This window comes from Lithobates pipiens, unplaced genomic scaffold, assembly GCF_037356315.1.
Source record: "Lithobates pipiens isolate NorthernLeopardFrog02 unplaced genomic scaffold, aLitPip1_a1.2 Scaffold_51, whole genome shotgun sequence".
Taxonomy (NCBI): domain Eukaryota; kingdom Metazoa; phylum Chordata; class Amphibia; order Anura; family Ranidae; genus Lithobates; species Lithobates pipiens.
Genome location: NW_027507874.1, coordinates 509,955 through 536,705, shown reverse-complemented (window position 1 = coordinate 536,705; position 26,751 = coordinate 509,955). Strand labels below are relative to the sequence as shown.

At 44.9% G+C, this 26,751-nt stretch overlaps 2 protein-coding genes and 1 long non-coding RNA gene across 3 annotated transcripts in view; 1 reads left to right on the top strand and 2 right to left on the bottom strand.

Annotated features, from left to right (window-relative positions):
* LOC143957065 (uncharacterized) overlaps positions 1-21,983 on the bottom strand; it is a 30,285-nt gene extending 8,302 nt beyond the window's left edge. Inside the window, exons 1-8 of the mRNA XM_077467205.1 lie at positions 21,909-21,983; positions 20,161-20,304; positions 18,771-18,947; positions 18,561-18,684; positions 18,348-18,445; positions 18,145-18,247; positions 17,748-17,852; positions 14,313-15,219 (exon numbers count right to left, since the gene is read on the bottom strand). Coding sequence (XP_077323331.1) covers positions 14,313-15,219; positions 17,748-17,852; positions 18,145-18,247; positions 18,348-18,445; positions 18,561-18,684; positions 18,771-18,947; positions 20,161-20,238 — 1,592 coding nt within the window. The 5' untranslated portion in view covers positions 20,239-20,304; positions 21,909-21,983. The remainder of the gene's footprint in view (positions 1-14,312; positions 15,220-17,747; positions 17,853-18,144; positions 18,248-18,347; positions 18,446-18,560; positions 18,685-18,770; positions 18,948-20,160; positions 20,305-21,908) is intronic.
* On the bottom strand, positions 1,462-7,390 carry LOC143957069 (uncharacterized). Its single transcript, XR_013270052.1, has 3 exons — positions 6,943-7,390; positions 6,391-6,534; positions 1,462-1,656 (listed from the first exon to the last, which is right to left on the bottom strand). It is a non-coding gene; the product is annotated as an uncharacterized LOC143957069 (long non-coding RNA).
* An 81-nt stretch (positions 21,984-22,064) lies between the features above and the next one.
* The window catches only part of LOC143957187 (uncharacterized), a 157,110-nt gene continuing 152,423 nt past the window's right edge, over positions 22,065-26,751 (top strand). Inside the window, exons 1-3 of the mRNA XM_077467336.1 lie at positions 22,065-23,345; positions 26,306-26,482; positions 26,569-26,692. Of these exons, the coding sequence (XP_077323462.1) occupies positions 23,268-23,345; positions 26,306-26,482; positions 26,569-26,692 (379 nt within the window). The 5' untranslated portion in view covers positions 22,065-23,267. The remainder of the gene's footprint in view (positions 23,346-26,305; positions 26,483-26,568; positions 26,693-26,751) is intronic.

Genomic DNA, 26,751 nt, shown 5'->3' with positions numbered 1-26,751 from the left:
TAGGAGAAGTGCTCTCCCGAGGGGGTTATCATGCAGGCACGCTCCTGAGTCCAGTATTCGGTGTCCATAGCCACTAAATGTATGACTTGGCCACGCCCCCGGTGCCCGTGTCATTGGATTTGATTGACAGCAGCAGGATCCAATGGCTGCGCTGCTATCAATCTATCCAATCAAGAGCCGAGAACCCTGGGCAGAGAGACAGCACGTCCCCGCTGGGTCAAGTTCCAGGGCTCAGGTAAGTAAAAAGGGGGGCTGGGGGGGCCGATTACTGCCAGGTGTTTTTTCATCTTAATACATAGGATGCATTCAGGTGAAAAAACACGAAGGTTTATAACCCCTTTAATCCGTCCTGATATGATGAATATATGACTCACAGGGTGCATATGGTTGAGACTTAAAGTGGTTGTAAACCCTTAAAAACCACTTTGACCTACAGGTAAGCCTAGATTAAGGCTTACCTGTAGGTCCAAGAAATATCTCCTAAACCTGTATGGTTTAGGAGATATTTGCCCAAAAACAGGCACTGCTGTCTATGGCGCATGCGCTGTAGACAGCGGCGCGCAGGCGCACTGAGCGCGGCATTCTCAACGACGGAGCTGCCGCGCGTGTCGGCTCCCATGCGCATGCGTGGGAGTGACGTCATCGCGGCTTCGCCGAATGACAGCGACGCAGCTGTGAGACCCCACCAAGAAGATGGATGCGGTGGACTACAAGGGACAGCGGCGACTTCGCTGGCTCCTGTGTCAGGTAAGTGACACATAATGGACTACTATGCAATGCATAGTAGTCCATTATGCTTTGCCTTTGCAGGGAATGAAAGAGGAAGTAAACTCATCAGGGTTTACTTCCTCTTTAATTAAAAGACATTTCATATGGTGTGCGCAGCTCTGCTAATGCTTGTATTTCCTTGGAAATTTAAGCATACAAATTTATGTCATGTGACCTTTTATAGCAGGAGCTTTTTGTATATTAGAATAATTTTTTGTATAATATCTGTTTAAATATAAGAGCGCTGGGGAAAGGTGAATGCTTGCAATTTTTGTAGTTGTTTGCTTTCGTTTTTATAGTACAGAAAATACCTGTTGCTCCTGCCAGAAATTAGGTGTTCAGCTCACGTCCTGTGAGCTGAACAGGAAGCACAAACACCCTCTATTCCTTATGGTAACTATCAATCCCATCAGCCCCAGAAGTGAACCAAAGGTAAACATATTGCTAGTCCAGCCTGGGTGACAACCATGGTTCCCTCCACAGATGCAGTGGAGGAGTAAGCGTACGCAGATAGCATGCAATTTGTTCAACTAGAGAGAAAAAAAAACTTTGCAACCTACTTTCATTAAGATTCTCCAATCCTCCTACCTGATCCTCCTGAGGGATCTCCTGATGTTCCTGTGTGGAGTCCTGGGAATACAGAGGACGGGGACATCTCTCTGGGGGATTTCTGTTACTGGATCCATCTGTAGGAAACACATGCCCGGCACCGCTCATCTCTTCTGTCAGCAGCTCAATTATTTTCTGGGTGACTTCTAGAATCTTTTTGCTTCTTTCAGGTGTCAGGGAGGGTGTTGGAAGCTCCATCATGGTGCTCTGTTTCCTGCTCCAAGTTTGTGACACACGAGTCATGTGATCATCAAATGGCTTCTTCACTATAATGCATTCCTGTGTTTTAGCAAGAAAATACTTATTTATACATAATAAATGTGTAAATAGTTTGCATCCTACAGTACATCAATGGAAGTCCCCAAAATCACCAACAGTCAGGTTGCTACTTTCTTTAAGCTCCTCCCCCATAACTAATCTCTGTAATGTAAAAGTAACAAATTTATAACGAATGAATGATTTTGGCTGAAACCTGCTGATCACCTGTGTCTAATTTTACAAAGCACACAGAACTCTGTGTACAGAGAACAGCAATCTGGCTGCTTCTTCTCTCTGAAAAGCAGGGAGAAAAATCAGCCAGATCAGCAAGTAAAAGCAGCACATATTACACTTGTTAGGCACCAGTGTCATTAGTACAATGTCAGTGTACAGTATTATCACTAATCACTGTGACATCATTGTCTGTTAGTGTCCCTCCAAGCCAGTGTCTGTTAGTATCAGATTTTCCGCCACCCTATCACAATCCCACTATAAGTCGCTGATCACCACTATTACAGTATAGCATCATAGCTGCGTAAATTCCAGTATATTGTATATACCATAGTTTGTAGACACTATAACTTGCACACAAACCAATTAATATACGCTTATTGGGGTTTTTCTTTTTTAAAGACATGTAGCAGAATACATTTTGGCCTAAATTTATGAAGAAATTCAATTGTTTTTTTTATTGCATATGTTTTATAACAGAGAGTAGAAAAAAAAATCAGGGTTTTAAATAAAAAAATCCCCAGTGGTGATCAAATACCACAAAAAGAAGGCTCTTTTTATGGGAAAAAAATTATATAAGTTTTATTTGGGTACAGCTTTGCATGACTGGGTAATTGGCAGTTAAAGTAATTCAGTGCTAAATAGCAAAAAAACGGCCTGGTCATGAAGGGCGTAAAACCATCCGGAGAGCAAGAGAGCAGCAGCCACCCTGGACTAGGGCACTATGTACGTTAAATTAATGCGGTGCTAAATAGCAAAAAAATGGCCTGGACCACTCCAGGAAGCAAAGAGAATAGGGGAAGACTAAGACCAGTGGTGTGGCTGGTAGGGTAGGGTGACCAGACCCCAGATTGAGGACACTGTCCCTGGACCAAGTCTGTCCCCGGTTTTGTCCCCTGATTGGATTTGAACAGGGGCTGAGGCAATTTCAAAGACAGTCAGTGCAGAATTAAAAAAATGTAATTCTGAATTACACCCCCCCCCCCCCCGCCCCGATCCACCACACCTACTAGCTTAGGGGTTGTATTTTTAACCATTATCTGTGCCCCTATTTGTATTTGATGATCATATACTGGTCAGAATGGAGGGACCATTTCTTCAGTTTTGGGAGCCAATCAGTTTCCACTGATCGTCAGTATGGAAGACATTGATCCTGTGTTCCAGGTACAGGTATCTATGCTTTCCCTTTAGTAAAAGCACCTCATCCACAGTAAGAAAACACTTATTAGGCACACATTTAACCCTTTGATTGCCCTAGATGTTATCCCCTTCCCAGCCAGTGTCATCAGTACAGTGACAGTGCATATTTTTAGCACTGATCACTGTATTAGTGACACTGGTTCCCAAAAAGTGTCACTTCGTGTCCAATTTGTCCGCCACAATATCACAGTCCAGCTATGAGTCATTGATTGCTGTCATTACTAGTAGAAAAAAAAATGTCCCTGGATTTAATTTTAAAAATGTGGTCACCTTATGGTAGGGGGCAGGTCCGAGGACCAACTCCCTACCAGCCACAAGTGCAAAATCGCGTACAAACATAAAAATACAAAAAGTGACAAACAAAGGCTTTAAATAAAAGAAAGTGGGGAGAAGGAAGTGGAGAGGAGAGTGAAAAGTGGTCATTGTGTGAAACAATGACCAGGCCCTTCGGCCAGGAATCAAAAATCCCTCCAGTCCCAGCCAAAAGGCTGGTAGGTGACCCCACTTTTTTTTTTTTTTTAAAGCCAGTGGCATGTGAAACACACCCAAAAAGCTCCACCCGGTGCCAAAAAAAAGTGCACACACATAAAGAGTGAAACACAAAACCTGCAACGAGAGTAACACTGTCCTCCACTAGGAAGGACCTTACCCTGATCCCCCGGGGCGTTAGGCTCCAGACGGGGACTGAGGTACTTAATTTGATTCTTCTGCCCAAAACCAGAAGGACCCCTTTCTCAGGAAGATCTGCCGAGGCAGACCCACCCAAGTACTCAGTTGAGGCTCCTCCGAAGGGAGACCCCCAGAGAGAGGGTGAACCAAGCCAGAAGGCCTATGTCCACCCCCTCACAAGACGTTCAGGGCAGGCCCGAGGACCTACACCCTACTAATCACACTGTGACAAAACGTGTATGCACCAAACAAAATTGTACAAAAAGGTGACACACAAAGGGGTATAAATAAAAGAAATTGGGGGAGAAGGAAGTGAGAGAGAGTGAAAGTGACCATTGTGTAATACAATGCCCGTCCCTCCGGCCAGGAATAAAAATTTCCCCTGGTCCTAGCCAAAAGGCTCAGCCTTTAGAGGCAGGTAGGTGACCCCACTATTCCAGTAGCTAGTCTCTGTCCAATTAAAATCCCTGAAAATGTGTGGTTTGCTATCTGCATCATCACAGGAGTGCTAAACTCTATGTTTTATTAATAGAGATAAGAGTGATGTCGTGACCACCCAGAATCCTCCTCACCTCTCCAGTCAGCTCTATGTTTTATTAACCTCCTCGCGCCCGCCCTATAGCCGAATGACGGCCGTAGAGCAGGCGCGTTCGTTCGGGCGGTCGTCCCTGGACGGCCTGATGTTTACTTCCGCAATGCGCGCCGCCGCGGGCGCGCATCGCGGAAGTTCTGTGTTCGCCGTGTCCCCCGGGGACAGGCAAACACAGATCGCTGTAAACGGCCAATCACAGCGGCCGTTTACAGCGTGATCGGCGTGTCCAATGGGAGATGATCTCATATGTAAACATATGAGATCATCTCGCAGCGCCGCTCTCCTTCCTCGCACAGACAGTGCGAGAGGGGAGAGATGAACGGCTGCAGCGGCAGCCGTTCTGATTGTGGAAAAAATAAAAATAAAAAAAATGAAATAAAAAGTGCCATCCGCCCCCAGCAGTGCCATCTGCCCCAGTGCCATCCACCCCAGTGCTACCTGCCCCCAGTGCCATCCACCCCAGTGCTACCTGCCCCCAGTGCCATCCACCCCAGTGCTACCTGCCCCTAGTGCCATCCACCCCAGTGCTACCTGCCCCTAGTGCCATCCACCCCAGTGCTACCTGCCCCCAGTGCCATCCACCCCAGTGCTACCTGCCCCCAGTGCCATCCACCCCAGTGCTACCTGCCCCCAGTGCCATCCACCCCAGTGCCACCTGCCGTCAGTGCCACCTGCCCCCAGTGCCACCTGCCCCCAGTGCCACCTGCCGTCAGTGCCACCTGCCGTCAGTGCCACGTGTCATCAGTGCCACATAGTGCCATCTGTCATCAGTGCCACGTATCAGTGCCATTTGTCATCAGTGCCACCTGTCAGTGTCACGTGCCATCTGTTGTCAGTGTCACGTGTCATCAATGCCACTTATCAGTGCCATCTGTCATCAGTGTCACGCGTCATCGGTGCCATGTATTAGTGCCATCTGTCATCGGTGGCACATATTAGTGCCACGTATTAGTGCCATCTGTCATCGGTGCCACGTTTCAGTGCCACGTGTCATCAGTGCCACGTATTAGTGCCACGTGTCATCAGTGCCACGTATAAGTGCCACGCGTCATCAGTGCCACATATTAGTGCCATCTGTCATCAGTGCCACATATTAGTGCCATCTGTCATCAGTGCCACCTGTCATCATTGCCACGTATCAGTGCCATCTGTCATCAGTGTCACGTGTCATTGTCCTGGTGCTTCAAAAGTGTAATAAATAGTCAACAAGTTAGATGTGTAACTTATGTTCCTAGAACACATGATGGCGCTACCTGCATGTTGGGCCTCTCTATGTGGCCAGGCTGTGAAAAAGTCCCACACATGTGGTATTGTAATACTCAGGAGGAGTAGCAGAATTTTTTGGGGGGTGTCATTTGTGGTATACACATGCCACGTGAGAGAAATAACCTATTACAATGACAATTTTGTGGAGAAAAAAAAAAAATGAAAAATCTTAATTTTGCAAAGGATTGTGGGAAAAAAATGACAACATCAAAAAGCTCACTATACCTCTTACTAAATAATGTCTACTTTCCAAAAAGGGGTCATTTGGAGGGTATTTGTACTTCCCTGGCTTGTTCGGGTCACAAGAAGCGAGATAGGCCACCAGTACATCAGATGTGATCAATTTTGTGCGATTCGCACCACAGCTTGTAGACTCTCTAACTTTCACAAAGACCAAATAATATCCACTAATTTGGGTTATTTTTACCAAAGACATGTAGCAGTATAAATTGTGGCCAAAATTTATGAAGAAAAATTAATAATTTGCATAATTCTGTCACAGAAACAAAGAAATATGCGTTTTTTTTCAAAATTTTCGGTCTTTTTTCATTTATAGCGCAAAAAATAAAAACCCCAGAGGTGATCAAATACCACCAAAAGAAAGCTCTATTTGTGGGAAAAAAAGGACAAAAAATTCATTTGGGTACAGTGTTGCATGACTGAGTAATTGTCATTCAAATTGTGAGAGCACCGAAAGCTGAAAATTGGTCTGGGCAGGAAGGTGTTTAAGTGCCCTGTAAGCAAGTGGTTAATAGAGATAAGAGTGATGTCATGTGACCACCCAGCATCCTCCTCACCTCTCCGGTCAGCAGGTAGATGATCTCCATGGTGAGGTTTAGTATCCTCTCGGTCATGTGACTCAGGTCCTCCCCCATCCTCAGTCAGGTGATCAGATTTGAGGAGTTTCCTATTTGTATATCCTTGTCTCAGGACACAGAAACCTAAAACCAGGACAGGTAGAGAACATCTATGGGATCCATTATGTCATAGATCAATGTCATCAGAGAGAGAAGTACGGAGCAGAGAGACACGAAGAGAAGGAGAACAAGATCAGCACATCCATAGATATGGAGATGAAGAGAACGTGTCATTCCTCATATTGATAATAATATAACACAGCTCACACTCAGCTTCCCATCCCCCCACAATGGGTCATAGTGCATTCCTCAAACCCGGTATGGGGCTGGTAACAGGAAGAAGAAGATCCTTTTATATCCCTCCTCACCATATCCCAATGAGACTATCCTCCCTTTGATTTAAACAGGACATTTGACATGATCAGTCACATAAATCACACCAAATTCATTAAACAGAGACCCCCTACTCTCATAATAAGAAGACATTATTACCGCCTCCTCACTGGGTACACACTCTGCAGGAGGAAATTTCTCTAAGCTATAAAAATACCACCTTGCATCTCTTTTAGGCTACAACAAAATGGCTGCCGTTCTCCCTGCACCGAGGACACTTCTTCCTTAGAAAGGGCAGACGGTCGCCCTCTAGTGGTGTCCTGGAATAAACTACTGGAAGATCGATCCAGCGCCTCTCTGGGCGTCACTAAGGCAACCAGTCGCACGTAGAGGAAATACGGAAGCCACAGAGCGGAAGTGAGAGAAGAATAGTGATGATAGAGAGGAGACAGGCAGTTGATCGGGATTAAAGGAGATTTCCATGTATCCAGCCTGAGCTAGAGAGATAATGTAGTAGGAATAGGAGGAGGAGGATGTATTTCTAGTCTGTACAAGTTTACCTTTAAGAAAGGAGGAACGTGTTAGTCTATTCCTTCTCCAGATATGTGTGGTGCCCGAGCTTTATTATCAGCCTAGAGCGCCACCTCCTGGCTAGATGTCATAGTAATGCTATTAAATATAATTCTGTAGTGTATTTTGGTCTAAATTTATGAAGAAATTAATTTTTTTTATTGGATATGTTTTATAATAGAAAATAATATATATATATATATATATATATATATATATTTCAAAATTGTCAGTATTTTTTCATTTTTATAATACACAATAAACAACCCAGAGGCGATCAAATACCACCAAAAGAAAGCTCTATTTGTGTGAAAAAAGGTAGATAAATGTAATTTGTGTACAGTGCTGCATAACTGAGCAATTGCTAGTTAAATTAGCACAGTGCTGAATAGCAAAAAATGGCCTGGTTATAAAGGGGATAAAATCTTTCAGAGGTCAAGTGAGCAGCAGCCACCCTGGACCATTGCACTATGTACAATACAACTCCTGACCACTGCACCATGTACCTTACAGCTCCTGATCACTGCACCATGTACGTTACAACTCCTGATCACTGCACCATATACGTTACAGCTCCTGACCACTGCACCGTGTACGTTACAACTATTGATCACTGCACCGTGTACGTTACAGCTCCTGACTACTGCACCGTGTACGTTACAACTATTGATCACTGCACCGTGTACGTTACAGCACCTGACCACTGCAACGTGTACGTTACAGCTCCTGAACACTGCACCGTGTACGTTACAGCTCCTGACCACTGCACTGCGTACGTTACAACTCCTGACCACTGCACCATTTACTTTACAGCTCCTGACCACTGCACCGTGTACGTTACAGCTCCTGATCACTGCACCGTGTACGTTACAGCTCCTGACCACTGCACTGTGTACGTTACAACTCCTGACCACTGCACCATTTACTTTACAGCTCCTGACCACTGCACCATGTACGTTACAGCTCCTGATCACTGCACCGTGTACGTTACAGCTCCTGACCACTGCACCGTGTATGTTACAGCTCCTGACCACTGCACCGTGTATGTTACAGATCCTGGCCACTGCACCCTGTACATTACAGCTCCTGACCATTGCACCATTTACTTTAGAGCTCCTAACCACTGCACCATTTACGTTACAGCTCATGACCACTGCATCATGTACATTACAGCTTCTGACCACTGCACCATGTACATTACAGCTCCTGACCACTGCACCATGTATGTTACAACTCCTGACCACTGCACCACGTACGTTACAACTCCTGACCACTGCACCATTTACATTATACTCCTGACCAATGCACTATACATGTTACATTCTCCTGACAACTGCACTATGTATGTTACATACTCCTGACCACTGCACCATGTATGTTACATACTCTTGACCAGTCGACTACATACACTACATATTCCTGATCACTGCACTACATACATTACATACTCCTGGCCACTGCACTATGTATGTTACATACTCCTGACCACCTCACTACATATGTTACATACTTCTGTCCGGTGCACTACATATGGTACATACACCTGACCACTGCAATAGAGGACTACCAATAGATCTTCTTACCTGCAATCACATGATTGCAATGATGTAAAGCTTCCCATAGCAGCTGCGTATCTGGCACCCCACACACACTTAAAGGGACAATTAAAAAGAAAAATGTATGAAGTGTAGATTTGGCTGGGGCAGCACCCCTGCGCCCCCTATTGATGGGCCATCACTGGTGTTGAAGCAGCATAGTGGCTTAGTGGTTAGCACTTCTGCTTTGCAGCACTGGGGTCCTCAATTGGCCAGGACACTGTCTGCATGTGTTTGTGTGTTGTCCCTGTGCTTGCATGGGTGTCCTCCTGGTACTCAGGTTTCCAAAGGCACGCTGGTGGGTTGTCTCCTGTCTCAATTGTACTTAATGTGCTTGTGTATATAGACTCACTGGCCACTTCATTAGGTACACCTTGCTAGTACCTTGCTAGATTTGTCGGCTGCACATCCATGTTGCAAATCTCCCATTCCACAACATCCCAAATCTGCTCAATTGGATTGAGATCTGCTGACTGTGGAGGTCATTGGAGTACAGAGACCTCATTGTCCAGTGGTGAGATGATTGGAGCTTTGTGACATGGAGCATTATCCTGCTGGAAGGAGCCATCAGAAGATGGGGACAATGTAGTCATAAAGGGATGGACATGGTCAGCAGCAATACTCAGGTAGGCCGTGGCCTTTAAACAATGCTCAATTGGTACTAAGAAGCTCAAAGCATGCCAAGAAAATATCCCCCACACCATTACACCACCACCAGCCTGAACCATTGATACAAGGCAGGATGGATCCATGCTTTCATGTTGTTAACGCCAATTTCTGACCTCACCATCTGAATATCACAGCTGAAATTGAGACTCAACAGACCAGGCAATGTTTTTCCAGTCTTCTCTTGTCCAATTTTGGTGAGCATGTGTGAATTGTAGCCTCAGTTTCCTGTTCTTAGCTGACAGGAGTGGCCCCCACCTAGTGTGGTCTTCTGCTGCTGTAGCCCATTTGCTTCACGGTTTGATGTGTTGGTTGTAAGGCGTGGTTGTTTGAGTTACTGTTGCCCTTCTATCATCTGGAACCAGTTTGCTCATTCTCTGACATCAACAAGGCATTTTTGTCCACACAACTGCTGCTCACTGGATATGTTTTTTTTTTTCGGACCATTGTCTGTTAACCCTAGAGATGGTTGGGCATGAAAATCCAAGTAGACCTGCAGTAAATACTCAGACCAGCCCATCTGGCATCAACAACCATGCCACGTTCAAAGGCACTTTGAACTTCAGCAAGTCACCTTTACAACATCTAGATGCTTACATGCATTGAGTTGCTGCCATGTGATTGGCTGATTAGCAATTTGTGTTACCAAGTAATTGAACAGGTGTACCTAAAAAGTGGGCGGTGAGTGTATATGAGATAGGGACCTTTTGAAGTGTAAGTTTACATTTACCAAAGAACTCCCTATGCTGGGATTTTCTGAAGTGTATTTGTAATTTTTGTTAGACACGTCTTTTTTTAAACTTACCACATACTTACCCCTGTAAGAATCTAGAAGAATTGTTAAAATAGAATAAAAATCAAGAAGCACAAAGGAAGCAAAAGAAAACAAAGCTAAGCTGTATTTTTCATGTTAACAACTAGACAAAAACAAAGTGCATATTAAAGTACCCATGGCACCAACTGTATAAACCTAAAAGAATGGTTAAAAAACATTCAAAGGAATAAAACCATAATGTTGCTGTTCAAGTTAAAAGTAGGCATATACTAACTCTTTTACTTCCTGCAGTTATCTACCATCACAGCTGTCTCTGGAAATGAGCAAGGGTCAAAATATCGAAATACCTTTAAATTCATTCAGAAGACACAAGTGATTTCACGTGGGTTACTGCAACAACCTCTCCAGCACAGGGCTTATGATTAAATTTTTTTAAAGAAAATTGTATTTTTGCTCTAACCGTAAAATACTTTTTCTTGGAGTTCACTGAGGTACAAAAGGAAATCTTTTCCACCATCGGGTTATATTGCTGCCTACAGGAGGATTGGACACTGGCAAACAAAAAAAACTATAGGCCAGCCCAGGATAATCCCTCTACCACAGTACTGAGTGCATGACAGAAACTCATAAGGTAGGGCCTGTGTCCCTCAATAACTAGTAAGGGAGTAAGGGATTCCACTTTTCTTTCTGATACATCGAGGGACAAAAAAAGACAATTACTTTACAAAGGCGATGGCTATGAAGAAAACTACCTTGTGGGTGAGAGAAGAGAGGAATATCCTTCATTGGTTCAAAGATCAGTTTTTTAAGCACAGAAAAAAACAGATTCAGATCCCATGAAGACACAAAAAATGGACAGGGGAGCTACATGGGTCTTAATCAAAGGCTGAAACAGAATATAAAATGCACAAACTGTTTTTTGATAATGCAGAGAAACACTTGTTGGTCCAGACCCAGCTACAGAAAGAAAAGCACTCATCCCACAGAGAAACTCATGGGGGGGGGGGGGGTGGAAGCCCCATCGCCCCATCACTCACACAAAGTTAGGGATGCCTTCCATGCCAAATGGTAAGTATTGCCAAAAGTAGACTTCTGAGATTTTACCACTGTAGGGTATACAGACTCCGATGCCCCTGTCCCTCAAAACTTAGATTTCAACAGCCATGACGTTAAAACTAGTGACCATGAAGCAGGATGGCAAATTGGTCGTGGAACAAATAATCCAAACAATCTAATAGAACCCATTGAGCGTCTGCCTGGGTTGGCATACCACATCTGCTTAGGCCATTCCAGAGTAATGAGGACCACAGGAATTTATTCTGTGAAGCAGAACAGGAAAGAGTTTCAGCAAAGGTAAGATGTACAGTAAATCAGGGTGTACTAATCTCATAGCGTCCATTGCTTCCACTATAGGATCCTGGTACCTGGAAGAAAACCAGTCAAGTTTGTTCTTGAGCCAGAAAGCCACAAGGTCCATAGCCTGGAAAGTTGAAATCTGAGATGGGAATGTCTGAAGTTTTTCTTATAGAAGGAAAGTTGTGGACTCAACTGAATCCATGACTAGACCCAGATATTTGAATTGATGAGTCAGTAACTTCCAGCAAATATTTTTTAAGGTTCAGAATCCATCCGAATCACTGTAACATCTGGATGATCATCCGTGAGTGTCAGGAAACAAATATAGCTAATGCTCATTCCTGTGCAGCTAATGCTTGTGCACATGTTCCAGCATACAGATGAACTTGGGCAAGTAAGCAACATTCACTGAGATGTCGGCACATCTGTGTGGCATGTGCCCACACACTGACGCACGCCAAATTCTTGGAATGGCTCCAACCTGCCTATTTAATGGAGGCCTTGATCTGCGCTAATCACTGGATGTTCTTCAGCTTTTCCATGACCTGTGTTTATGCTTTTGCTCACTGCTCTCTCATTGCTGACCTGGCTTGCTAATGACCTTGCATTGTGGATTCCGGATACTGATCTTAGCTCACCTTTGAAAAAGCTCTGCCTACTTCCCTGGTACTGACCTTAGCCTGCTACCAGACTACGCTTCTTTATGCCTTACTTTCTTTGAGTGTTGTACCTCAGTCACCACATTCAGGGGTGCTCGGGCCAAAGCCACAAGGGAAGCCCTTTCCTCAGCTCGGTGTTCAACCAAGGTAGGTGACAATGTGTCAGTTCTAGCAAAGATTTTTTAAGGCTCAGGATCCATCTGCTGTAACATCTGGATGACCATATTGTCCAACAGAGCCAATGCCGACTGTTCTCTAAACAGGATGTTGTCTAAGTATGCCACAATCGGGATGGCACGAGAGGTTAGCCAGGCTTGCACTGGGGCAAGCACTTTGGTGAATACCTGAAGCACAAACAAAAGGCTGCAAGACAGGGCCATGCACTGGTGGTTCAGGGCCCCACAGAAAAGTGTAGGAATTGCTGATGTGCTAAAAAGATGGAGAGGTGTAGCCAGCCCTGGTAGAAGCAACTAGAGGTTGATCCTCTAATTTCAGAGTGTTGTACACTGCATTATTAGGAGTCTCCTTTACATTGGGAGTAACAGCAGAAGACTGAAATCCTCATCAGACAAGAACGGAGGCGACTCAGAAACAGGCTGTGGATGATGGCTTAGAAGACACAAGTGTGCAAGCAAATCAGATATAGAATCAACAGGAGAGCACACTTGTAGCCTCTTCAATCAGAGTCAGCTAATAATTTAGTGATTTGGGTCATAACCTATTGCATGACCATGGTAGAAGTCTTAGCCAAAGGGGAAGGGCTCCAGGCACACCCAACAAAGCCAAAGAGGACTCCAGGAATGAAACAGGCTTCAAGAGCAGTAGATAATAGGATTCCAGGCTGAAGACATTGGCACCATCACTAGGCGCCCAGAAGCAGTTATTAGAATGTGAGCTGGAAGCAACCAAAACAGCGGGATATGTTGTGACCGCATTATGGTAAGGAAATGCATAAAATTAGGATATGAAGCAAGACTTCGTGTATCCACAAAACCTGAACACCTGGTAGCATGTCAGAGTCAGATAACCAGAGGTGACCAAATTCACACTAAGCAGGCAGCAAGAATGGATCAGAAATCGAAGTGGCTCTATGCAAGCAGAAGTAGCAGGGAAATGCTTCCTACACACTGAATTGCAGGAATGAGCATGGGGCAAGTGTGACACTCCACCGAATGGATGATGTCAGTACTTAGTTCCACAGCATTAACCCTGTCTATTGCAAAACCAGATGGAACAGATCATTATGGCACTCAGTGATCTAAGTAAATGAGTTCCTGGTGCTCAGCCAGACCCTCCTACTCACGAAGTCTTCAGAAACATGGCAATGCAAGCAGTTCTGGATACGGAAAGTCCTCTACAGCTAACTTTTATTGGAACAGAGTCTGGAAACCACCCTATGCAAAAACCATTGCCCAATGGTTACTTTCACAGTATACCCACAACATCCAGTCCAAAGGGGCCCAGACAAGGTCTCAAAAAGCCGGGGTTAGGATGACTGCAATCAAAGGAACAAAAGCTCCAGCAGAGATATAATGAAATGTCTTAATGAAAAAAAAAAATGAAGATAATAAAGTTGCTAAAAGTGAGTCTTTACATAAATCCCACTATGACACTAGCAAAAAATCAGGGGCAAACTGGAAGTAGGAGGTGTTATCCTCTGCTGGCTTACAGTATTTTTTATGTTTACAGTGTTCACTCTTCCTGTAGGCCGCAGGACTGAATGTTAAAGATTGTGTCCCTAAATGAAGAAAGAAAGAAACATTTCTGTCACTTCATCATGAAGATAAGTTCTTCCCACTGCAAATTCTATAAAGTAATAGAAGACTTTTCTTTCCCTAGTAAAACATTTCTAAACATGGCAATGACTTCCAAAAAAGCAGTACTCATAGTGAAATAAATCTGCATTATGAACATGAATTTGGCTTCTGCTCTGTGTGAATTCTCTTATGAAATTTAAGATTGCTCTGCTGACTAAAACATTTCCCACACTCCGAACATGGATACGGCTTCTCCCCTGTGTGAGTTCTCTTGTGTAACTCAAGATGGGACCCCAGAGTGAAACATTTCCCACACTCTGAACATGAATACGGCCTTTCCCCTGTGTGAGTCCTCATGTGATTAACAAGAGTTGAACTCCTACTAAAACATTTTCCACACTCCGTACATGAATAGGGCTTCTCCTTTGTGTGAGATCTTTTGTGATTAATAAGAGCTGAACTCTCAGGAAAGCATTTCCCGCACTCTGAACATGAATATGGCTTTTCCCCCTCGTGAGTTCTCTTGTGATAAACAAGAGCTGAATTCGTAGTAAAGCATTTCCCACATTCAGAACAAGAATACGGCTTCTCCCCCGTGTGAGTCCTCTTGTGATAAATAAGGGCTGAACATGCACCAAAACATTTCCCGCATTCCGAACACAAATACGGCTTCTCCCCTGTGTGAGTTCTCTTGTGGTTAACAAGAGCTGTACTTGTGGTAAAACGTTTCCCACACTCTGAACATGAATATGGTTTCTCTCCTGTGTGAATTCTCTGATGGCGGAGAAGATGGGAATTTGAATTAAAACATTTTCCACACTGGGAACAAGAGTAAGGCTTCATGCCTATGTGGAGTCGTCTGTGGGAAATAAGAGAGGATTTCTGGGTGAAACATTTCCCGCATTCTGAACATGAATGTGGCTTATTTTTTGTGTGAGTTTTTTTTCTATGATCTGTATGATGGGTGATGAAAGGTAAGTGATTGGAGAAACTCCCCCGAAGTGTAGAGGGATCTGAAGACAGACGTGTCCCAATGTCACTTGTGGTATGTTGTCCATCTGGAGGAAATAAAAGACAAAAGCAGAATAGGGGCTGTTAAAACACATAACAAAGCTCTGCATTTTAAATATGTCAGTGTAGTGCGTGGATAGCACTAATATACATTTATTTGTGCAAATAAGAAATACTTGACATCTAATACAAATAATTACCATGTCTATGCTTCTTAAGCAGGTTACACACAGGAGACATTTGCCAGGTCAAAAAAAAAACGTCCGACATTCAGCCTGTGTGTTTGTCAGTCTGTCCGACAGAAGCCAGCCAAACACAGAGCTGACCGGAGAGGTGAAGAGGATTCTGGGAGGTCACATGACATCACTCATCTTCATTGACCACTTGAAGACCATGCTTTTCTGGCACTTTTTGTTTACATGTTTAAATGCGTTTGCTAGAAAATTACTTATAACCCCCAAACATTATGCATGTTTTTAGCAGAGACCCTAGGGAATAAAATTGTGGGTATTGCAATTCTTTATGTCACATGTCACATTTAGGGCGGCACAGTGGTGTAGTAGGGCAGCACAGTGGTGTAGTAGGGCAGCACAGTGGTGTAGTGGTTAGCACTCTTACCTAGCAGTAAGAAGGGTCGCTGGTTCGAATCCCAACCACACTACCTGCCTGGAGTTTGCATGTTCTCCCTGTGCCTGCGTGGGTTTCCTCCGGGCACTCCGGTTTCCTCCCACACCCCAAAGACATGCAGGTAGGTTAATTGGCTTCTGTCCAAAATTGGCCCTAGTATATGAATGGGGACCTTGGATTGTGGGCTCCTTGAGGGTAGGGACCTATGTGAGTGTGCAATGTACAGGGATAGGGACAATTGTAGACACTCACTCAGGATGGTGTCTTTATTCAACCTTACTAACTATGTAACTATGGTATTTGTGCAGCGGTTTTTCAAACTCATAAACTTTTTTTAAAAATTTTAATGCAAAAAAACACAATACATAACCCAATTTTTTTGTAAAATATAAAAGATGTCACGCTGAGTAAATATAAAAAAACATGTCACACTTTAAAATTGTGCACACCCGAACAGCGTCCACAAACAACATAATGTTTACTATACATAGGCAATGTTTTAAAGGCCTTTACAGGTTACCACTTTAGATGTATGGAGGAAGTCTATTGCTAGAATTACTGCCCATGATCTGACTATCGTGGTGATACCTCACATGTGTGGGACGATCGTGGGTTTGCATGTGTTCAGGACTGACGCACGCATTGGCCTTTGCGCGCTAGCATGGGGGCACTTTCATTCTTTTTTATTATTATATATATATTTTTTTATTTTTACTGTAAACATCCCTTGTGACAGCAATAGTCAGGTGACAGGTATTCTTATGGAGGGATCTGGAGTCTATAGGACCCCAAATACCTCCTTTGCGCTTGAAAGCATTCAAAACACCAAGAATACTTCTGATTTTTTAAAACGAGTGCCTTTAAGACTCTAGTAAACTGTACGTGATAACAATCGAGCGGCTGCTTAACAGCAACCACTTGAAGTCAAATGATGTACAGGTACGTGATTTGGCGGAAAGTGGTTAATAAAATACAGATCTGACCGGAGAGGTGAGGTGGATTCTGGGAGGTCACATGACATCACTATTATCTCTATTAATAAAATACAGACCTGACCGGAGAGTTGAGGAGGATTCTGGGAGGTCACATGACATCACTCTTATCTCTATTATTAAAACATAGGCCTGATCAGAGAGGTGAGGAGGATTCTAAGCCCTTGTACACACGGTCGGAGAATCCGTCGGAATGTGTCCTATCGGACCGTGTTGTTGGATAATCCGACTGTGTGTGGTATGCATCGGACTGATTCCGTCGGAATATCCGTCGGACCCAATTTTCCAACTTGTTGGAAATATTTCCCGACCAACTGGGCTGATCGGACATACTCCAATCATGTGTAGAGAATTTTGATCGGACCAAGTGCCACCGCATGCTCAGATCAAATTCCTACATCAAAGCTATTGGCTACTAGCCTGAATGTAGTCCCATCGTAACAAAATTACGTCATCATGTTATGAAAGATCGGATTTTTCGACAACTTTGTCCGACCGTGTGTATGCAACAGTTTCGGACAAGATCCGACGGAAAAAATCTGACGGACAAAATCCGACGGATTTGGTTGTCGAAATCTCCGACCGTGTGTACAGGGGCTAAGAGGGTCATGTGATATCACATTAATCTCTATTTGTAAAATACAGACCTGACTGGGGAAGAGAGGGGATTCTGGAAGTGTTACCCGACCATACTCTTCTCCTATCAGGAGGCCATACAGTTAAAAAAAATGTACCAGTCTGTGCACATAGTGGCATAATCTAGAGTCAAGAAAATGTCTGTCAAGAGGATAATGAAAAAACTAAGAATGGACAACACAAAAAAGTACTTTATGTATGGACAATGGGCAAAACAGTAATAAAATTGATTTTTTTTTATGCGCTCAGCTACTTTACATATGGTGACTGAAAAAAAAGAATCTGAAAATCCTATTTTCGATTTAATGTTTATGTCTCACCCGTGCTAATCTCTATGTGAACCTCCTCCTCTTTAATCCTCACACGTCCTTCTTGCTCCTCCTCAGATCTGACGTCTTTCTGAGTGGCTCTGGTGTCTCCGGGGTCTGTGAATAAAGATGGTAGTGAGGCCCCCTGTACTGAGATGTATGAAAGACCCCAGAGAGTGTGTGTGGGGGGAGACTGGTCATGTCTCTTGGCTGGTAACACACAATGACATGATGTGAGGAGGAGAGCCGGAGTCTAATAGAGGCGGATGGCTCCTGACTCCCCCACTGGGCACATACTGTCTCCCCATTACTGTCTACTGACAGAGGAGGGGGGAGGAGAAGAGATTGTTGTAGTGACTGAACAAGGAGAATCTGGGACTCTTCTCTGGATTTAGTGTTTATTCCTCACCTGTGCTAATCTCTGGAGGGAATTCCTCCTCTTTGCAGTGCTCGTCACCCATCACAGATGGATCTTCTTCATCTTCAACTTTAACGACAATCAGGCCTTCATACTAAGTAGTACAGGAAACTTGTTAATGTCAATTTCTGTATTCATATTTTGTGGTAAAGAAGAAGAATACCAGGTTTAACTAGAGCCCTCAATTATATTACCTGATCCTCCTGAGGGATCTCCTGATGTTCCTGTGTGGAGTCCTTGGAATACAGAGGACGGGGACATCTCTCTGGGGGATTTCTGTTACTGGATCTATCTGTAAGAAACACACTCAGTGACTGAATACATTATTTCATATCAGAGGATGCGTGTATCTAGGTGGATCCTCAATACTCTTCTCTCCTTTACAAGAAAGGAAAGTCTCCTCTTACCCGGTGATGTGAGGGGCGGCTGGTTCTCCATCATGACGTCCTTGTAGAGAACATTGTGCCCTTCTATATACTCCCACTCCTCCATGGAGAAATAGACAGTGACATCCTGACACCTTATAGGAACCTGACACACACAATGATACCGTCACCATCCAGACACATCCCTTGTCTGTTACTGGATAATGTCCCAGAATTCCCGGCACCACTCACCTCTCCTGTCAGCAGTTCAATGATCTTCTGAGTGACTTCTAGAATCTTCTTATCATTGTTTATATCAGATATAAGGGAATAAGTTGAAGGCTCTGTCAAGGGGCTCAGTTTCCTGCTCCAATGTTGTGGCACATGACTCTGGTGATCATCGGTTGCCTTCTTCACTATAATGCATTCCTGCATTTTAAGAGGTAGATAAATATCACGTCATAGTGAAAATAACCCACATCTCATTGTAAATCAATGGAGGTTCCCAAAATCCTTAGCTCTCTAATCAGTTCTCTGTAGAGATGAGAGGAGATAGCTCGACTGCCGCACATCTATGGCTTGTGTGGTTTGCAGGTAAAAGCAGCCTCAGCTTGTTTCATCCAAGCCCTGCCCCAGCGTGTTTCGCCCCAACCCTGGGGCTTAATCATGAAGGTCCCCGATTAAGCCCCTGGGGTGGGGCAAAACATGTTGGGGTCGTGGCTTGGATGAGCTGAGGCTGTTTTTACCTGCTAACCACTTGAGCTAGACAAGATGTGCAGTGGTCGGGCTATCTCCTCTCATCTCTGCAGTGTGCTTTGGGTATGGATGAACCTCTCGCCAGCTTGCACCCTCATTAGTCAGCAGCAGCCAACCTACTGGACCTTAACAGCCTGAGCGGGGCCCCCGAAGCATTTATCGTGGGTCATTGTAATTAGTCCTGTTTTTAAAAAAAGAGATGAGAATAATGGTTATCCCTGTCACGGCAGCTGCACGCCCCAAGCTATCAAAACCCCCTGTAAATTCACCCTAGTTGGAAATGAACAGAGCCAGCCCCTGAACTGAGAAAGACTTGGTGGCAATACAAGTCCCAGGATGACTGTGTGCAAAAGTGAGGAGAAACAGGATGGGAAGCCCAGGGCACAAGACTCAGTCCCTATGTGGAGAGTCAGGATGAAACTGCTGGTGTGCTGCTCTGGCTGGTGATGCTGCTGAGTGCCAGTGCTTTCCTGTGTGAGTGGAACTGTGCTGCGGCACCCATCTAAAGGCCACTGTCATCGGCAGGACTGCAAAGCATGCATTGAGGAACTGTGCCCTGGAGTGGAAGGACCCAGTAATGGGAAAGGACATCCGTGCCTGGAGTGCTTGTACCTTTACCCTGGATCATTGCTTCACTGTTACTGTTGCTAGTATTTGCTCTGTTGGGCATTCTGCTTAACTAACCATCTTTTCATCCAGTCTCTTTGTGTCAAAGACTGTGGTATTGCCTGCAGTGTTGTTATCAGTAGAAAGCAGGGAATCTACAGGGCTATATGCAGATACAGATGTCATGTGACCTCCCAGAATCCTCCTCACCTCTCCGGGCAGGTCTGTGTTTTATTATTAGAGATAAGAGTGATGTCATGTGACCTCCCAAAATCCTCACCTCTCCGGTCAGCAGGTAGATGATGTCCAGAGTGAGGTTTAGTATCCTCTCGGTCATGTGACTCGGCTCCTCCCCCATCCTCAGTCAAGTGATCAGATTTGATGGGTTTCCTATTTGTATTTTGTTGTCTCAGGACACAGAAACCTAAAACCAGGAGAAGTAGAGAACATCTATGGGATCCATTATGTCATAGATCAATGTCATCAGAGAGAGACGGACAAAGGGAGAAGTATGGGACAGGGAGACATGAAGAGAGAGGAGAATAAGATCAGCACTTTAAAGCGGAGTTCCACCCATTTTTTCGTTTATTAAAAGTCATCAGCTACAAAAAGCATAGCTGCTAACTTTTAATAAACTGACACTTGCCTGCCCCGCGGTCCAGCGATGCGGCTGCCTGGAGGCTAGCTCCTCTCCCCCTCCTCCCCTCTGCGCCATCATGGTAACTGTGGGCACCTGCATGACATCATGACAGCTTACGGCTTCATGGCTGGGCACACACTGCGCATGCACGAGTCACGCTGTGCTCTCTCCTATTGGCCAGCCGATCTTCTGGGACCTGAGTTGTGTCCCAGAAGGTTGCTGGCAGGGAGGGGCCGTCTAGGGCGAGAGGAGGAGTCGCCTAGGCAGCCAAAGATAGGAAGCAGGGAGTGGGACAGGAAGTCCCACACAAAAAAGGCTACACCCCCCCCCCCCAAAAAAAAAAAAAAATTACATGCCAAATGTGGCATGTCAGGGGGCGAGGAGTGCTTAAAGCGGAAGTTCCACTGTTGGGTGGAACTCCGCTTTAATAGATATGGAGGTGAAGAGAACCTGTCAGTCCTGGGGAAACAGACACCTAAGTGTGAACAAGTTCAGAGGGAGCATTCTCAACACACCGACTGAGCTCCTAATCACCGTTTACGATCGAGACTTAGTGGGAGGGGCTCCAAATCATGTGACTACTGTGGCAGACAGTCACAGTAGTCACATAATCACAAACTTGGTCTCTACTTCCCGTTGTTCAGAAGCCCTTAAACTGATATTAAACCTTTTTTCTTTTTTTGAAGTCTAATAGGAGGAGGTCAGAACATGCCATATAGGAGGCGATGGCAGCAGCAAGGGGTTAGGTTAATATATGAGATATGTTTCTACTACAGGAGAGATGCTTGCAACAAAATTATTTACGACTTCCCGACAACTACATGAATCTGTCGCATGGTTTGCCATTTGTAGGAGTGGCAAATGCCTCAGATGCTTATGATTGGCCCAGTACAGGGACAGTTTTCTGGAAGGCTCAGTCTGGTGGGTTTGGACTGGGATCTGAACGTTCCGGAGCTCATCCCTACTTCCGAGTGCAGAGGTCAGGAGTAGGTCACATCGTGCTGAATTCATCTCTTTTCCAAACTCAGGAACTTGAGCTCTTTTTGTACACCAATGAGCTTCAGGATGAGATAAAGGGGCAAAAATAGCCCTGCCCATAGCTCATTGGACGGCAAATTTGCCTAGCGATGAGCTCAGGGGACACCCGAGCTCGCCTTTACTAGCCACTGATGCCAAGTTCGGTCTCACCATTGGCATAGTTCAGAGGATAGATGAGGTTGTGCTCCGGGCTGGGAAAAGATCACCATTTTATATTCCTGCTGACCAAATTTAAATGAATGAATCCCCTCCCCACTGTATAAAGAACATGTGACCCCTCCCCCCCCCCAATCCAGTCCACACACAGAATGCTGAAACCCTCTTGTCCTATAATAAAAAGACAATATTACCTCCTCCTCAGTCTTCAGCAGGAATATTCTTCCAGCTAATATTAAAAAAAAGGACACCTCGGGGCTACAACAAAATGGCTGCCAGGCTCCTGTTCTGAAGACACTTCCTGCTCTCACAAAGCAGTGGACGTCTCATTGCGGCCATTTTGTTGTAGTCCACACAAGATATAGAGAGAATTTTGTTTTGTTTGATAAAGCAAATAAAGCTTCCTCCAGCAGAGTGTGAACCCAGCGAGTAGGAGGCAATAAATTCTTATTATGAAAGGAGAAGTCCCAGCACTGACTAGGGGAGAGGGGCAGTCATGTGACTTTAGTCAGGTCACATGTGCTGTATAAAGCACACAGGTGGGATTTTTTTTCTGTTTCTATGTGTTCTGTCCTGATATGGTTCTCCTCTGTGTCTGCTCCTGTAGTTGTGCCTTTTGTCTTTCATTTAATATTTACTACAGATGAGCCCATGTATGATCTCTGCTAGGAACTGTGCCCCTTCTAGAGGAGGTAAGTGTGCGGAGTGGAGTGGGGTGTACATGTGGAGCATGGATGGTGGCAACGATGAGGGAGTCGGGAGGCATGTACTATGTCTGGGCACAGCGACCGGGGAGCAGAGAGCTATAAGGGGATGGTGATGGGGCTTGGAGGTCCCATGATCAGGAGCAGAGCTGGTGCTACCACTAGGCAAACTAGGCAGCCTCCTAGGGCGCCCGGCCACTGGTGTTCCTACTCTCTTCTCTCTGCATCAAGTCTCAGCAACAGTAGGTAGCGACCACTCCGTTCACACATAGTGTCAGAGGCGCAGTGGCAGTGGAGGACTGTGGCTGTGTCCCGACTCCCAAATGAATGGAAGCAAGGAAACATTCATGGATGGGTGCTGGTAGGCTGCATTTGATGGGTGCAGGAGAGACTACTTTTGACGGGCGCTGGGGAGGCTGCGTTTGACGGGCGCTGGTGAGGCTGCGTTTGACGGGCGCTGGTGGGCTGCATTTGGGCGCTTCATTAAAAGGTGAGGTATACATGAGCAGGGTAAAGGGGATGGAGCCAGGAGGGGGCGGCAAAATAATTTTTCCCCTAGGGTGTCAAAACTTCTTGCACCAGCCCTAATCAGGAGAGGGGTGAGGTAAGTAATTTAGGTGCGCAGTGGGGTAAGTGGAAGGCACTGTGTTGTGGGGGTGAGATCAGTGGGAGGTGGGTAAAAAGTAGGTGGAAGGTGCTTTGACCAAGACTGTGAAGGAGTAGGGCATTTTGAAAATAATTAGGAATTTATTTTATATTTATTATTTGTCCTTTTTTTTATGTATTTTTGTGTCTTGAGACAGCCAAAGCAAAAGTATAAACGCCTTAAAACTGATCACCTAACTAAAGATGGAGAAGGAGCAGAGTCACATGACAGAGAGGATATTAAACCTCACCCTGGAGATCATCTACCTGCTGACCGGAGAGGTGAGGAGGATTCTGGGAGGTCATTTAATCCCAAAGTAAAGGTTAAATCTACAAAAATGTGCCAACTCCAGAATGAGTGAGGATAGATATATTACACGCCATGTAAAGAAGTGTTTTAACAGGCAGTATTTGCAGAGGGTATAACAGCGGGGAGTATGTACAGGTGAGGAGTGTTGAGGGTATGACAGTAGGCGGTATGTATAGGAGATATGTGTGGAGGGTATGACAGCAGGCAGTATGTACAGGAGAGGAGTTTGGAGGGTATGACAGTGGGCAGTATATACAGGAGAAGAGAGTGGAGGGTATGACAGCAGGCAGTATTTACTATAGAGGAGTGTGGAGGGTATGACCGTGGGCAGTATGTACAGAAGAAGAGAGTGGAGGGTATGACAGTGGACAGTATGTACAGGAGAAGAGTGTGGATGGTATGACAGTGGGCAGTATATGCAAGAAAAGAGTGTGGAGAGTATGACAGTGGGCAATATGTACAGAAGAAAAGAGTGGAGGGTATGACAGTGGACCGTATGTACAAGAGAAGAGTGTGGATGGTATGATAGTGGGCAGTATATGCAAGAAAAGAGTGTGGAGAGTATGACAGTGAGCAATATGTACAGAAGAAGAGAGTGGAGGGTATGACAGTGGGCAATATGTACAGAAGAGAGTGGAGGGTATGACAGTGGGCAATATGTACAGAAGAGAGTGGAGGGTATGACAGTGGGCAGTATGTACAGGAGAAGAGAGTGAAGGGTATGACAGTGGGCAGTATGTACAGGAGAAGAGTGTGGAGGGTATGACAGTGGGCAGTATGTACAGGAGAAGAGAGTGAAGGGTATGACAGTGGGCAGTATGTACAGGAGAAGAGTGTGGAGGGTATGACAGTGGGCAGTATGTACAGGAGAAGAGTGTGGAGGGTATGACAGTGGGCAGTATGTACAGGAGAAGAGTGTGGAGGGTATGACAGTGGGCAGTATGTACAGGAGAAGAGAGTGAAGGGTATGACAGTGGGCGGTATGTATCAGAGAGAGTAAAGGGTATGACAGCGGATGGTATGTACAGGAGAGGAGTGTGGCGGGTATGACAATGGGCAGTATATACAGGAGAGGAGTGTGAAGGGTATGACAGTGGTAATATGAACAGGAGAGGAGTGTGGATGATATGACAGCAGGCGGTATGTACAAGAGAGGAGTGTGGATGGTATGACTGTGGGCAATAAGTACAGGAGAAGAGTGTGGATGGTATGACTGTGGGCAATATGTACAGGAGAAGAGAGTGGAGGGTATGACTGCTGGCAGTATGTACAGGAGAAGAGGGATTGGGAGCCTGGTCCCCAACCAGGCTTCCACAAGGACATGGGGCAATTGGACTATCGTGGTACAGTAAGGCAGTAATAATTCAGATATATAATAAATATAAAAAATACTGAAGTTTTATCAATGCAGCTAAAATGATCAGTTACAACTTAAAACATGATAGCAGTTCATATATATCACCAAAATAATTAACCCCAGATGGGGAGGATCACAGTGCGATAATTGATCACGGATAGCATCTCTACTAGTTTTGCAGACAATAGCTGCTTCGCCAGGAGGGTATCTGTAATTTAATTAGCAGATAATCAAAGAACACTACAATTGCCCAAAGGCATAAACCATGAGAAACTTGATACGGCATAGCAATTGAACAAAATGTATATAGATAAAGGGGGAAGAGCAAGGCTGCTTACCCATATCCCGACAGGCACCGGGGGCAAGGCTTCACCACTAAGGGGGATCCCCAGCAGCCACTCGGGGGAACTAACAAAGATGATGAACTGAAATCTGGGTAAATTAAGTAATGCAAAAGGAATGGATATAATGTGGACTTTCAAAGGCAAAAAATGGTAGACTAGTGAAAAATTGTGAATGGGGTGGTGGAGAGGGATAGAGGACTGAAATCTAACAGTGAAAATTAAATAAAGAGATTGAAGTGAATTATAGTGAAAAAGGAAGCAAAGTGAACATTGTGGAGAGGTGTGAATTGAAAATCAGTTGATCAATGAGTTCTTTCTTCTTTCCTCTATCACTCTCCACCACCCCATTCACAATTTTTCACTGGTCTACCATTTTTTGGCTTTGCAAGTCTCCCAATCCCTTATCTTTAGATTCCTGGATGATGGTACAAGCCTCTAAATATTTTTAGCTTCAGCAATTGATTAGAGGCCACACTTTATTTATCTGTACAGGAGAAGAGAGTGGAGGGTATGACATCAGGGAGTATGTTCAGGAGAAGAGAGTGGGGGGTATGACAGCAAGCAGTATGTACAGGAGAAGAGTGTGGAGGTATGACAGTGGGCAGTATGCACAGGAGAAGAGTGTGGAGGGTATGACAGTAAGCGGTGTGTTCTGGAGAGGAGTGTGGAGGGTATGACAGCGGGCACTATGTACAGGAGAGGAGTAAGGAGGGTGTGATAGTGGGCAGTATATGCAAGAAAAGAGTGTGGAGGGTATGCCAGCAGGCAGTATGTATAGGAGAAGAGAATGAAGGGTATGACAGTGGGCAGTATGTGCAGGAGAAAAGTGTGGAGGGTATGATAGTAGGCGGTGTGTGGAGGGTATGACAGCAGGCACTATGTACAGGAGAAGAGTGAGGAGGGTATGACAGTGGGCATATATGCAAGAAACGTGTATGGGGGATATGGCAGTGGGCCGTATGTACAGGACAAGAGTGGAGGGTATGAAAACAGAGGGAGTATGTTCAGGAGAAGAGAATGGAGGGTATGACAGAAGACAGTATGTGCGGGAAAAGAGTGTGGAGGGTATGACTATTATGGCTATACTCTGTCAGGGAACATATGATTGATTTTGCAAAGAGGGACTGTAAAAGAAGATATTCTGGAAGGGCATAGACAATAGCATGGATTAACAGTGAAATGTGGATTGTTTTGTCTATGAAGTGATATTTATTTAACTCCAAAAACACAGGAATGCATTATAGTGAAGAAACCATTTGATGATCACATGACTCGTGTGTCACAACATTGGAGCAGGAAACTAAGCCCTGTGGCAGAGCCTCCAACTTATTCCCTTATATCTGAGATAAAGAACAGCAAGAAGATTCTAGAAGTCACAAAAAATATTATTGAGATGCTGACAGGAGAGGTGAGCGGTGCCGGGAATTCTGGGACGTAATCCAGTAACAGACAAGGGATGTGTCTGGATGGTGACTGTATCATTGTGTGTGTCAGGTTCCTATAAGGTGTCAGGATGTCACTGTCTATTTCTCCATGGAGGAGTGGGAGTATATAGAAGGACACAAGGATCTCTACAAGGACGTCATGATGGTGAACCGGCCGCCCCTCACATCACCGGGTAAGAGGAGAATTTTTTCTGAAGGAGAGAGTAGTACGGAGGGTCCATCTAGATCCCCA